The sequence below is a fragment of the Sceloporus occidentalis genome, unplaced genomic scaffold (assembly GCF_023333645.1).
Source record: "Sceloporus occidentalis isolate IW3139 unplaced genomic scaffold, rSceOcc1.0.p SCAF_21, whole genome shotgun sequence".
NCBI lineage: Eukaryota > Metazoa > Chordata > Lepidosauria > Squamata > Phrynosomatidae > Sceloporus > Sceloporus occidentalis.
This window is the reverse complement of record NW_028317001.1, coordinates 2,899,005-2,912,104: the sequence shown is the minus strand read 5'-3', so window position 1 is coordinate 2,912,104 and position 13,100 is coordinate 2,899,005. Positions and strand designations below refer to the sequence as shown.

Sequence of the window (13,100 nt, the reverse complement as noted above, 5' to 3'; positions counted from 1 at the left end):
GAATGAGTGCATCTGTGAAGTTACATTTGGCTTGGAGATGAGCCAGGTTCCCTGTCCAGAAGCTCATGAGGACAACCTGGATGACCCATCCTCTCTTTTTCTCTACCTGACAAGGTTGTTGTGAGGATAAAAGTGGGGAAAGGGCCCGCCTAATGCGTCTGCCGTGTCTTTTTTGGTCTCTGCGCGGCTACCTTAACCGAAAAGTCAGCTATTCTTGGACCGAACAGAATTGCAAGGGAGATAAAGGGAACACACTGGAGTTGTCATGGCTTCCCCGCTGGGTTGTGTAGGAAGCGGATGGGGGAAGAAAATAAAGATACGAGGAGCTGAGAGACGTCCTTGCAGTTTGAAACCGCAAGATTGGTAGATTCGACAGAGCCCCACGGGTCCATCTGACTCACTGGTTTCTCAGAGGCCAGCCTTTTGCAGAACAGAGGAAGCTGATCACGAGGGCGAGGAAGTCCTTTGCAAAAGCGAAGGTCTGCTGCCCCGATCTTGGAAAGCAAGCTGGGCACATTAAGGAAAGAGGGCACAGGTTAGGGCAAGAAATACAAGCTCTCCAACATTTCTCCGATGAAACCTAGGACGTTTGTGGCCAAGACACATTATATTGTGGTCAGGATGGCAAGGTTTACTATTGAGGAAGAGTGAGCGTAAGGACAAACCAGAGGAGGACAGAGAAACTGGGGCCTTTTGAAAGCAGGCGAAAAAGTGGCATGGCAGAAGATAAGTCAGGACTGACCTCTCCAAATCAAGGGACTGTTTCATAGGATTTTCTTAGGCAAGGAATCCCCAGAGATGGTTTGGCCAGGTCCTTCCTCTGAAATGCAGCCTGGTATTCCTTAATGCCCTCCCTCCAAGTCCTAACCAGGGCTGACCCTCCTTAGCATGGTCCAGAAACAGAAATATCTCCATCCCATGGCACCACTGTCGCCAACTTGTCAGGGCAGGGAAAAGTGGGAAGACTGGCCCTCTTAACTGGACACCCTCCCAGTCCAGGAGCAGCTTTGCACTGTTAAAAAAGAGAGCAATCCTCCTTTTTTTGCAGCGTAGCTGCCTTCCGCAGGTCCTCCTTTCCTGTCTAGATTTGCACTCGATGCAGATCTGTTATGCTGTGGCCACAGATTGGAGATCATGCCAGTCATCACTTGAAGAGCTGTAACCTCAAAGAGATGGGTTAACGAAGCTGAGCAGATGGCTAGCGGAGATAATGTCAGGTGTGATACCCTAACAACAGAAATCCCTGTAGAGCAGTGGTCCCCAAACTGTGCCTCTTTAAGGGATTTTGGACTTCAGCTCCCAGAATCCCAGACTATTGGCCCACATGGCTGAGGCTTCTGGGAGCTGAAGTCCAAAATCTCTTAAAGGGCACAGTTTGGGGACCACTGCTGTAGAGCATTGCCTCCCTAATGAATCTCCTACAATCCCCGAGAGACTACTCACTCCATGTCTACACATCAAGGAAAGTCCCATAACTCTGCCCTGCTCAGCTCCAAGCAGTAATGACTGCCAACCTATGAGTTGGTTGGGGATGTCTGACATCTAGTGACTGAAGATGGTACGGCAGCTTCAAACACAAGAACACATTTAAAACATTTGAACTTACTAATTCATTAAAAATATGAATAACCCCCATATGCACAGCCTCTTAGTAAGCAGGGCAATTTTTAGGAGTCTGTTTTATGGTCTTAAAGACAGACAAAATCCCCCTTTCCTACTATTACATATTTTTCACTCATTCTTGGACGGGTTCATATATAATATATATATATATATATATATATATATATATATATATATCAGTGCAGCCACCATGAACAATCCATTTAGCAATTGCGGTTAATAGTTGTTGACGGAAACAAGTTCCACAAGGCAGCCTCCACCCTTAAACTGTGAGTAGATCAAGACGAGGGAAACCTAAACTCCTCCGTTTCCCATGGCACAGACCAGACCCCAGGAACGCCCTTTTTTTAAAATGTTAATAAACTAGGGCATAGTGGGCATTTTGACAAATAATCGATAAGTAATCAGTGTGGGTGAAGTCAAGCGGAAAATAAAAAGAGTTTGTTCAGCACGTTCGCAAGAGAAAAAGATACAGGGAAGCCCTTGGCAAGACTGCAAACCTTAAAGCGACATTTCACCTTGCACATGGGTTTGCGAGGGAACAGTGGGCAGATGGCAGGAGTTGGGGTTTTGGGCATGATGCGCTGAGCCATGCATGGATTGGGCATATGGCCGGGAAGCCTAAAGGTAACAGCTGGAGAAAAAAAACAAGGGCAGAGTTAAAATGTATAAGAGATATGTATATAGAGACCTTGGAAATGCAACCTCAGAAACCTTTGCCAAGGGAAAGCATCCTCATCTCATTCCTGAAGACATAGCAAGAGATGCCAAATGCTGTTTCCGGATGGACGCCTTGAAGGATCAAGGAGAGTGAAACAGAAGAGAGGTTTTGCCTTGGTGCTCTTTGGTCTGATCTGGCAAGGCTTTTAAGAGACTTATTAAGCCAATATTTTTTGTTGGGGGGGGAGAGAGATGATGAGAGAGAGAGAGAGAAAGAGCCATGGTTTGGGGAGGGAAAGAGAATTTCAGTGCTCCTCTGTCGCTAAGGAAACCCTGCGGAGGACTAGAGAAATACACAGCCTGTCCTTTAGTCCTGCAGACACCTACATGCTTCTGTGATCTGCTGGGTCCAAAACATGCACAAGCGTGCGCAGACACACAAGCGCAGCGGATCACGTTCGGCAGCACCTTTGCAGCGTGTCCCTTTCTGCAAAAGAGGGAGAAGCACAATGCCTTTGGCAATCTAGCGGAAGGACAAGGGAAGGACTGGGCAGAGGTGGAGGGATGGGAAGGGAGGATTTGAGCAACATTTCCCCTCTGCAAGCTGTTGGGGAAAGGCATGTGGCATCACCCCAAGATCTGCAGTAAAGCTGAACTCCAAATCTGCCTCCCCTATGCACCAGCGGTTGCATCTATATATGGCACCCCCAAATTGCCATCATGCATAAAGGATAGACCTAAAGAGAAAGGAGAGAGGAGAACGGTCTTTTCTGTCCCTATAATAAATGCACCCTTTTTAAAAAGGGGGAGATGTCAAAGCACTCACTGGTCAGGTGAGGTCCTTCCTGCGCTGCTCCTCCGCATCAACAGGAGAACCGTGTCTCCCGGCGCCAACCTCCAGCAGCATTTGTGCGCCAAGCGGGCAGACGGCAGAACCACATTGCGAGGAGAAGCGGCTGCTTGAGAAATGATTCACATACGGAAGCTGGAGAGAGAGTGCGCCTCCTTCCCTCCCACCAGCCTCTTTTGGCATGCAGTGTGCATATAGACACACAGACACACACACACAACACACACATGCAAGTGGAAATCTCTGCTGCTAGCCAGACATTTTTGGCCAGCCAATCCGGGATCCTACCTGGACCAGAGATATTGGGGAGAGGGAAATTCTGCAAAGCGCAAAGGATGCTGGGCAGCCAATCGGGGCCAGAGAAATTGTGGAAGGGGGAATTCTGCAAAGGGATGCTTTCCTGGACCAGAAAAATTGGGGAGTGGGGTTCTGTCCCTGCCCTTTCTCACCTGCATCTCCAGCAATATTTCAATAACTTGAAGGCATCCAATAATAACAACTGGCTCCGAGAGTCTGGAGAAAGGCAGATCCTTCCACCTGCCGCTGGACTCAAACTCCCATCATCCCTATGTACATATTGGGAGAGGATGGGAGTGAGGAATTCAGCACCGTCTGGAAGACACTGGGCAGAGTAAACACAAATAGAGTAATAGGGATGGGATGGACCGTAACCGTGTGGTTTCAGAGCATCCTCTTCGCTCATAGAAAGTCGGAGACGTAGCATCTCCAGGTGGAAGGGATCAGTGGAGGTCCATCAAGGCCTTTAAGGGATCCTTCTCTCTCTGCCGGAGACTCTGGGGAGCCGCTGATGCCGGTCCGAACGGAGATCGCAGGGAAAGACAGAGCAACGGTCCAATATAAGGCAGCCGCCTATGAAAAGGGATTTACACAGATGGTCCCAGGACAGGCTTCTGCCTAGGAATGATGGAAGACGGCAAAGATATCCCAATGATATTTCCTTGCCTCAAAAAACCATACTAAATCCATGTGAAATTCATAGGGTCACCCTAAATCAACACATCTAAAAAACTCCAACCCAACCCCAGGCCTCTCTTATGCTCCTGAAACAATGGTTCCCAACTGTGGATCCTCCGTTGTTTTGGACTTCAGCTCCCAGAAGCCCCAGACAACGTGGAAACTGAAGTCCAAATCATCTGGAGGACCAAAGGTTGGGAACTTGCGCCTGCGTATGTGTATGCACAGTATTCCCTGCAAGAGTTAAAATTGTTTTTCCATCCTAAAAACAGAGAGGAGGAGTACCGAAAGCAGACAGCTGCCTACAATTATGTGGCAGACGGCTATAAACAGCCCTAGCGATCCCTCAATTGCCACGTTCCCGGGGTCCGCTTGCCACGGAGGCACCTCCCTATAGCCTTCAACAACTGGCATGTTTACTCACTGTGTTACACAAAAGAAATCCAACTGTTTTTGCCTAACTTTGTGTCCCTCTCTTTTGCAGACACACGGCAAATCTATAAACCTGCAATAGTTTAGGTAGGGTCTGGAGTATCCACTCCAAACGCGTTGGTTTAGTGACCCCAGATTAATCCTCTGCCGTCCCACTTTTTCAGTGGATGCTAAAATGTCCCAGTTTCTCCCTTCCTCCCGCTTTGTCCGCAGCTTCCTTTAGTTGCTGCAAGTCAAATTCAAGGGTTTGCCCTCCGAAGAGGAGGACTGGACATACTCTTGGCCTTTCTAGTTGGCTCAGGCAAAAACAAAACTTTGACAGGAGATTGCTTTGGCACAAAATCGGGACCCAAAACAATCCTTTTCGTTTGGGGCCAAGGAGAAAAGGCTCAGGAGACTCTTCTTCGCTGCTCTGTCCTCTTGTGTGCTAATAGTTTTAAGAGAAACCACAAAAGGTCAGTTCGAATACAATGGAAATTGTGAAAAGGGAGATTTCCACTCTGCTCCCGCCAGAAAAAGCCAAGAGAGGAGGGGAAAACAATCCATCTTAAGGGCTCTCGAGTGCCAAGGAGCTGTTGGCTTCTCCGTGGCATTTCCAAAAGGCTGTGTTTTTGGATGCGGAATGGTTTTCTGCACAATTGCGTGTCTGCGTGTGTGTTTTAAACCTTTCCAAAGAGGAAGAGGGTGCTTGGTTGGGCGGGAGGATCATAAAGAAGAGAGGAAATGGATGCGAAAACAGAACCGCGGCTGGAGACAGTTCCCCTTTTTTAGGTCCCTGTGATCGGGTCCCACTTTGCGTTTCAACCAAAACCACGAAGCAAGAACCAGGCTTTAAAGATGAGCTCTCCCTTTTGCAAAAGACATTGGGGATTTAAACAACCCACATTCTACCTCCGTAAAAAGATAGGAAGCACAAACAACAGTTCCTCTGAGCATACACCGAGTACCATTGCTCCCAACGCTAAGCAACCGCAGCTGTTCCCATATACACCTAAGACGGAGGTCCCTCTGGACTACAGTTGTTATCTTTGGGGGAATTACCCTTCCCAGAATCCTCCAGCCACTGCAATTGGGGGATGCTGGGAGCTGTAGTCCCAGACAACAAAGTCGGACCTGGAATGAGCCTGTTTTTCTCTCCTCTGCCCTCTCTTTACATGCAAATGTTGAGACAAGATCCCTTTGCATACTATTATTTTAACGTGGTTTTAATTGTTTCCGACTAAGGGTTTCCTTGGCAAGTTTATTCAGAGGAGGGTTTTGACGTTTCTTTCCTCTGAGGCTGAGAGAGGGTCACTTAGTGGCTTTCCATGGCTGACCCAGGATCCGAACCCGGGTCTCCAGAGTCACAGTCCGACGCCCAAAACTGCCGCAAGACGCTGGTTCTCGTTTCAAATGTTAGACTGTGGGTCTTGGTCTGGCAGAAAGGCAGCACATAAGTGAACATTAACGAATGTATAAAACGATGGTGAAGCATGCTGGGACCACATCTGGACTGTTGCACAGTTTGCACCCTCGGCTTGGTGCTTTGCACAAAGGAGGTCCAGGGTTAGTCTTGACATCTCCAGTTACTTTGTTGGTTCGCAAGAAGGCAGCTGCTTACAATTTCCTACCTCGGCTGAATTTTTCGGGGAGGAGAAGCCAAATCCAGGCCCAGAGGGAAGAGAAACCGGACCGCGGCGGGAGCGTCTGCGCCAGGACAACCACGGGAAACCAAGCCTTCCTGGTTCCTCAAATACTTGAATCACAAGGTTAAGTTGAAAAGAAAAAGGGGGCGAAAAGGAGAAACCACGACGGCTGCTTTGGGCCAAAGACAAGGCTGTTAACGTCTGCCAGAACCAGAAGCAAACACCTGCTTCGCATTTTGTCCAGACTGCGCAAACACCCCAAAAGGCACCCGATCCCGTCTGATTTTGGAAACCAAACAGGGTCAGCCCTGGATAAGACTTGGAGAGGAGACCGCTGACAAAGAGCAGCCGTGTTTCAGAGAAAGGAAAGGGCGAAAAGAACCACCTCAGAGGATTCCTCGCCTAAGGAAACCCTATAAAATTCATGGGGTTGTCATATAAGTCAAGAGGTGATAGCAGATAGACGCACGCCGCCAAATGCCCTAAAGATGCCTAGTCCTGTCTGCCAGGGTCAGCCCTGGTTAGTCCTTTGGATGGGAAACCTTAGTCTCTTGCGGCCGTGGCCAAGAAGAAGCCACCAAGGATACTCGCTCATGTATTTATATCCTCTTTTTAAGAGGGTTTACATGGGGTTTTATCCTCAACAACAACCCTGCGAGGGAGACGAGGCTCCCAAACACGTCCGCTTTAATGGACCTGGCTCAGTGCGAGGGACTCCTGCGGAGCGTAGTTGGATTGTGCTCAACGTCCCACAAAAATACAGTTCCCAGAATTCCCCAAGGCGGTGAAAGCGGTCTCAAACTGGATCTAGGGTTAATGGTCCCATTAAGGGCAGCTGGGGAATGGGATTTGGACCAACGTGGGACTGTTTATCCGACTGTTATCTCATATTTGATTCGATCGCTGACGTTCTCAATCTGTTGCCTCCTTGTTTGGTCTAAGTCTACCTTGTGTTGCTATCTGTTGTTTTATATGCGTTTTGTAGAACGTACGCCGCTGGCGGGTTTCGTTTTTATCGGTTGTGTTGTGTAAATCTACAGCGCTATATAAATAAAGTAGAATAATAATAATAATAATAATAATAATAATAATAATAGCTGCCACTCTTTCTCTTAATGGACACTTCAGAGACATATCTGAAATCCTAGATTGTTGATGCAACTAACTGCATTGGAACATATATTATATTAAATAGATAGATAGATAGATAGATAATATATTATATTATATATATTATATTCCTTTAAATGAACAACAATAATGTACCTTATTCTATTTGTTTCTTAAATACTGAGGACCGAAAGGCTGCCAAAATGGCTAAAATACACAAATACAGCTCAAAAGCACCACTGTTTTATACCATTAACAGAATTAAAAGGATTAGGTGCCAAAAAATAAACACACGCAGCTCAAAACCACCATTATGTTATACCATTAAATCACAATTAAGGGGATTATGTGCTAAAACACACACACACCGAGCTAAAATCCACCATTGTGTTATACCATTAAAACAGAATTCAACAGATTATGTGCCAAAAAGCACATACACAGAGCTCCAAACCACCATTATATTTCATTAAATCACAATTAAAGGGAGTATGTGCTAAAAAACAACCATATACAGCTCAAAGCTACCATTGTGTTATACCATTAATACACAATTAAAGGGATTATATGTTTAAAAAACACACATCCGGCTCAAAACCACCATTCGATTATACCATTAAAACACAATTAAAGGGACTGTGTGCTAAAAACACACATATAGAGCTAAAAACTACCATCATGTTGTACCATTAAAACAAAGTTAAATGGATTGTGTGCCAAAAAACACACACAGAGCCAAACCCCGCCATTGTTTTATACCATTAAATCACAATTAAAAGGGATTATATACTAAAAACACACATAGAGCTAAAAGCCACCATCATATTATATCATTAAATCACAATAAAAAGGGGTTATATGCTAAAAACACACATATAGAGCTCAAGACCACCATTATATTATACCATTAAAACACCATTAAAAGGGATTATCCCATTGAAACAAACCAATTTGGTTCACCTTTATTACCCTCAGCACAAAACAATGCATTGACAAGGGAATGGAAATGTATTGTTGTTGTTGTTAGCAATAAAATAATAATTTTAATATTTTAATAATAATAATAATAATAATAATAATAATAATTTGTAATAATAATGTTAGACAGCCCTGCCCTCTGAGAGGTCCTCCATTGTCCTCCAAAAGGGGCCTGGCCCCACCTGTCTCACCTGAGGCCTCTCACCTGTCCTTTCCAAGGATGCTCCTCTTGGTCCTTAGCAAACTCTCCTTCTCCTGCAACGGCTCCAGCAGGGGGACACCTCGCGCGGGACAAAAACTACAAGCCCCATCAGGCAAAGGCTCTCCTTCCTCAGCCAAAGCGCTGGGTGTTGCATGCCGGGAGTTGGAGTTTCCTCGGAGGGAGACGTGATTGGACGACGAGCGCGCCTGCGCAGTAACAAAGTAAAAAAGTCCCTTTCGCATGGTACTCCGCAGGGACTGCGCCTCCCGTGAGCCTCCGCGGCAGGGTTCTCCATTGGGAGAACAGGGCTCTGTGGCGCAAGGCATAACGGGAGTTGCAGTTTTCGTTTTCTGAGGGGGAGTGGAAAAGAGACGTACCAAGTTGGCGTCTTCCTCGATAACTTTGTCCCCCGTAATCTTCTGAGGCGGGAATTTCCATTGAGAGAACCGGGCCGTCGAGGCCCAAGGCGTCCTTTCCCCCAACGAAGCGGGAACAGACTTTGCTTCCCGTGATCCTCCGCGGCAAGAATTCCCATTGGGAGAACAGGGCGCTTCGGCGCAAGGCATGACGGGAGTGGTAGTCTCGGTTTTCCGAGGCGCTTAAACAAACATGGCGGCAGCGGTGTCTTCTACCTCAATGAAGCGAAACAGACTCCGTCTCCCGTGATCCTCCGCGGCAAGGATGCCCATTGGGAAAGCCTTGGCGCTATGGCGCATGGCCTGACGGGAGTGGTAGTCTGGGTTTCCTGAGGGGCTTGAAGCGCCATGGCGGCGCCGGGGCCGAGTAGTCCCAAGGAAGCCGGGAAGGCGTCGTCCGAGGCGGCCCCGCTGCAGTACAGCCTGCTGCTGGAGCACCTGGTGGGCGAGAAGCGCGGCCCGAGGCAGGCCTTGGACCCTGCGGCCTTCGGGGGCTTCCCTTCGCCGCCCAAGAGCCCCGAGCAGAAGATGGTGGAGCGCGCCATGGAGAGCTGCGGCTTCAAGGCGGCCCTGGCCTGCGTCGGAGGTAGAAGGAAGGACCCAGGGCCGGCTTCCCCGGTTCACGAGTATAGATAAGCCATATCTACACATACATATCGCTTATCTATAACACCTTTATATATATGTATATAGGTGTGTATATATAGCATCTATAGAGATGTCGCCTATATATATATATACACACACACACACACATATATATTGCTCATCTATAACACTTTTATGTGTGTGTTGTGTGTATATATATATGTATAGCATATCTATAGAGATGTCACCTAAATATATATATATATATATATATATACACACACAAACACAAATGTGTATATACATTGCATATCTGTATCACTTTTGTATACACACACATATATATAGTTTATGTATCTATATAGTTTATATGCACACACATTTATATATATTGTATATCTATACCTTATATACATATGTATATATATATACATATACACACATATATACATATATAGCTTATCTATGTATCTATATTACTTTTATATACACAAATGTATGTGTATATATATATATATACATATTGCTTATCTATGTCTGTATCTATACATACTACTTTTATATACACACATTTGTATACACAAATATACGTGTATATACATATATATTGCATATCTGTATATCTTATATAGAGAGATATGCACACACACGTGTATATATATATATATATATATATTGCATATCTATATCTACATCTATATGTCTATATATCACACATACTATTATTATATCATTAAGATCAATGCCCTAACAATCTGTGGCTGACTGTTGGCGATCTCCTAGTTGCCTCTGCTCTGGTTATTGATCATCATTGTTAATTGTTTAACGTATTAATGGCCGTCTTAATAACTGATAGTTTAATTGTATATTTTTATTATTGCCAATGGGAGGGTGAGGGACATGAAGGTCCCTTCGCAACAACACATTCATTCGCCCTGTTGTCTTTCCCCCGCTCTTTCTCTCCGCTGGCGCCAGGGCTGGTCCTGGGGGGCGCTTTCGGGATCTTCACGGCCGGCATCGACACCAACGTGGGCTTCGACCCCAAGGACCCCTATCGCACGCCCACCGCCAGAGAGGTCTTAAAGGACATGGGCCAGCGGGGGCTCTCCTACGCCAAGAACTTCGCCATCGTGGGGGCCATGTTCTCCTGCACCGAGTGCCTGGTCGAGTCCGTGAGTAGCAGATGCCCCTTCCCCAAAACGCCCTTCCCTTGTGATCCGCCTTCAGAGAGGAAAGCAGCACATCAGCATCATCATAAATATTATTAGTAGGATTAGGATGATTATTCCCTATTTTCTCAGCCGCTCAGTCTTGCTTTGGAGCCTTGGACTTGGTTTTGCTGTTTGTGCAAATATATCTATATACACACGTACATTACAATATCTAGTGTGTGTTTGTGTGTGTATTGCTCTTTATTTACTCTCTCTGTGTGTGTAGACTTGGTTTTGCCATTTGTGCAAATTTTACATACGTACATATATATATATATATATATATATATACACACACACACACACACACACCAATATATATATATATACACATACACACACACACACACACACATATATATATATACACACACATACATTACAATCTATATGTACATATACACACACACAATACAATATACATTACATGTATACAATATACATTACAATATCGTGTGTGTGTGTGTGTGTGTATTGCTCTTTGTTTACTAAGGTCCAAAACACACTGCAGAAATCCATCCTGTTTGAACTGCCCTAGCTCTATCTATCTATCTATCTATCTATCTATCTATCATCTATCTATCTATCTATCTACCTATCTATCTAAATTTCCCTAGCATTGAGCCAGGGCAGTTCAAACTGGACGATTTCTGCAGTGTGTTTTGGACCTTAGTAAACAAAGAGCAATACATTCTCAATGCTATGGGATTCTGGGAGCTGTAGTTTTGTGAGGCGGCGTTACTCCTTCTCTGCCAGAGAGCCCTAGGGCCACAGTGGACTACAGGATTCCCTTAGCACTGAGCCAGGGCAGCTCAAGCGGTCTCAAAGTGGGTTATTTCAGCCGTGTGTTTTGGACCTACGTTTTCCCTCACCTTCCGGGAGCCTCATAAAACAAATACGGTTGAAATGGAATCTGAATTAATACCGCAGAATGGGTTCTGGATGCGAACTCTTCCTGCCGATGGATAACGTTTTGCTTTTGGCTCCCTTAGTACCGGGGCAAATCTGACTGGAAGAACAGCGTGATGAGTGGCTGCATTACTGGAGGAGCCATTGGATTTCGGGGTGAGTAGCTGCTCCAGACACAGGCGCAGGAAAAAACGAGAGTGGCGTTATCATTGTTGTTGTTACGGAGCCACTTGCCTAAAGCCCGCCTGCTAATACTCCCCTAAGAGTATTAAACACTTCTTACTAAGCTTGTTTAAACATTATGGTTTCAACCTCTTTGGTGGAGGGTCGAAACAGCTGTTGCCTCCAAAGCCATCTCACTCTGGCCTTTCCTGCCAAGGGTTGCTGCCTCCCTTTTCCGGTTCAATCCTCCCCTTTCTAAGGGGCGGCGCTCATCTAAGTGTAAGAGACAGTAATAGCAATTAATAAATAATACTAATTGATCAGTTTAGCTAATCCAAAGGAACGTGAGCCTGTCGCTGAGTTGGTGCCATCTCCTTTTGCCTTGCAGCCGGCCTCAAAGCAGGAGCCCTTGGCTGTGGAGGATTTGCCGCCTTCTCCGCGGTGATCGACTATTATTTGCGGTAGCAGACGGAGCGAACGAAAGGAAGGTCTCTTCGACGCAAGCGGCGTAGAGCGCCAGGTACAACACAAGTCCCATTTCATGGACCAATTGTCTATAGAGAAACTGGGGAAACCTTCTGAGGTGCATCTTGGAGAAGATGAATGTGCATCCGACCCACAACCAGTGACAACCACACCAACTTGAGAAGTGGAAACATGATGCGGAGGAAGAAATGAAGGCCATAATAGCGTCTCTTGACTCTGAGAGTACATTCTCTGTGGCCACCCTTGTTCTGTTTGAGCAGCCCTTGCTACTCCGTTTGTGGACTTCGGAGCAATGCAAGGATTAATTTATCTCCCAACGGTGTAAAGCGTTTGTTACTAATAAAGCAGCAGCTGTGCTTTAAAGGCATGACAAGACTTGTGTGCCTAGTTCTTGGTGGGGAGATTTCAAATTTGGCTTGGATTGCCAAGACAAAATAGAGAGAAGATCTAGACATGCTTTTCCCATGCTGGCTTCTGATTCAAAGATAGCATACCTCAAGCGGAAGTCCTGCGTTTATGAGATTAGAAAAGAGGGTGCTCTTAAGAAAGTGGATCCAAGAAGGATGACAAGAGACGGAAAGAACTGATACCTTGAATTGGTGGTGCAAAGCTGGTAGGATATCAAGGGAAGGAGAGACCATCTTCCCCTGTTGAGACTGACAGCCTGGCATCTGGTTATGCCCCATTTCTGAGAGAGGAGAGGAGGTATCCTCTGCCCACTTTCAAGGCTCCAAATTGAGCCGCCTTGAAGAGTTGGGGAAATGGCACTTCTTCCTTCCGCCGCAGCCTGAAAGCAAGCTGCTTTTTTCCCAGTGTGTCTTCTCACAGTGTTCCCAAAGTACAACAGCCTCAGTTAAGTCGTCTTTGCTCCTA

The 13,100-nt window shown here is 46.0% G+C and overlaps 2 protein-coding genes across 4 annotated transcripts in view; one reads left to right on the top strand and one right to left on the bottom strand.

Annotated features, from left to right (window-relative positions):
* SPECC1 (sperm antigen with calponin homology and coiled-coil domains 1) overlaps nucleotides 1-8,526 on the bottom strand; it is a 58,070-nt gene extending 49,544 nt beyond the window's left edge. Inside the window, exon 1 of one of the 3 annotated variants that reach the window (XM_089484095.1) lies at nucleotides 8,459-8,526. The gene's annotated coding sequence lies outside the window, so the exon portion shown is untranslated. Of the gene's footprint in view, nucleotides 1-3,109; nucleotides 3,289-8,444 lie in introns of those variants that run through there. The other 2 variants (XM_089484096.1, XM_089484094.1) reach the window with 2 other exon arrangements.
* Nucleotides 8,527-8,744: 218 nt separating this feature from the next.
* Nucleotides 8,745-12,594, top strand: LOC149301410 (mitochondrial import inner membrane translocase subunit Tim22-like). Its single transcript, XM_089484214.1, has 4 exons — nucleotides 8,745-9,457; nucleotides 10,435-10,631; nucleotides 11,663-11,735; nucleotides 12,130-12,594. The coding sequence occupies exons 1-4, from the start codon at nucleotides 9,220-9,222 to the stop codon at nucleotides 12,204-12,206; spliced, it is 585 nt and encodes a 194-aa protein (XP_089340340.1). The 5' UTR covers nucleotides 8,745-9,219; the 3' UTR covers nucleotides 12,207-12,594.
* The last annotated feature ends 506 nt before the right edge of the window (nucleotides 12,595-13,100 follow it).

Bases quoted from the DNA above. Each gene is read 5' to 3' on its own strand.
- LOC149301410 (XM_089484214.1), top strand. From the start codon at position 9,220: ATGGCGGCGCCGGGGCCGAGTAGTCCCAAGGAAGCCGGGAAGGCGTCG. The intron at 10,632-11,662 runs GTGAGTAGCAGA...TGGCTCCCTTAG, and splicing joins CCGAGTGCCTGGTCGAGTCC to TACCGGGGCAAATCTGACTG. The intron at 11,736-12,129 runs GTGAGTAGCTGC...TTTGCCTTGCAG, and splicing joins AGGAGCCATTGGATTTCGGG to CCGGCCTCAAAGCAGGAGCC.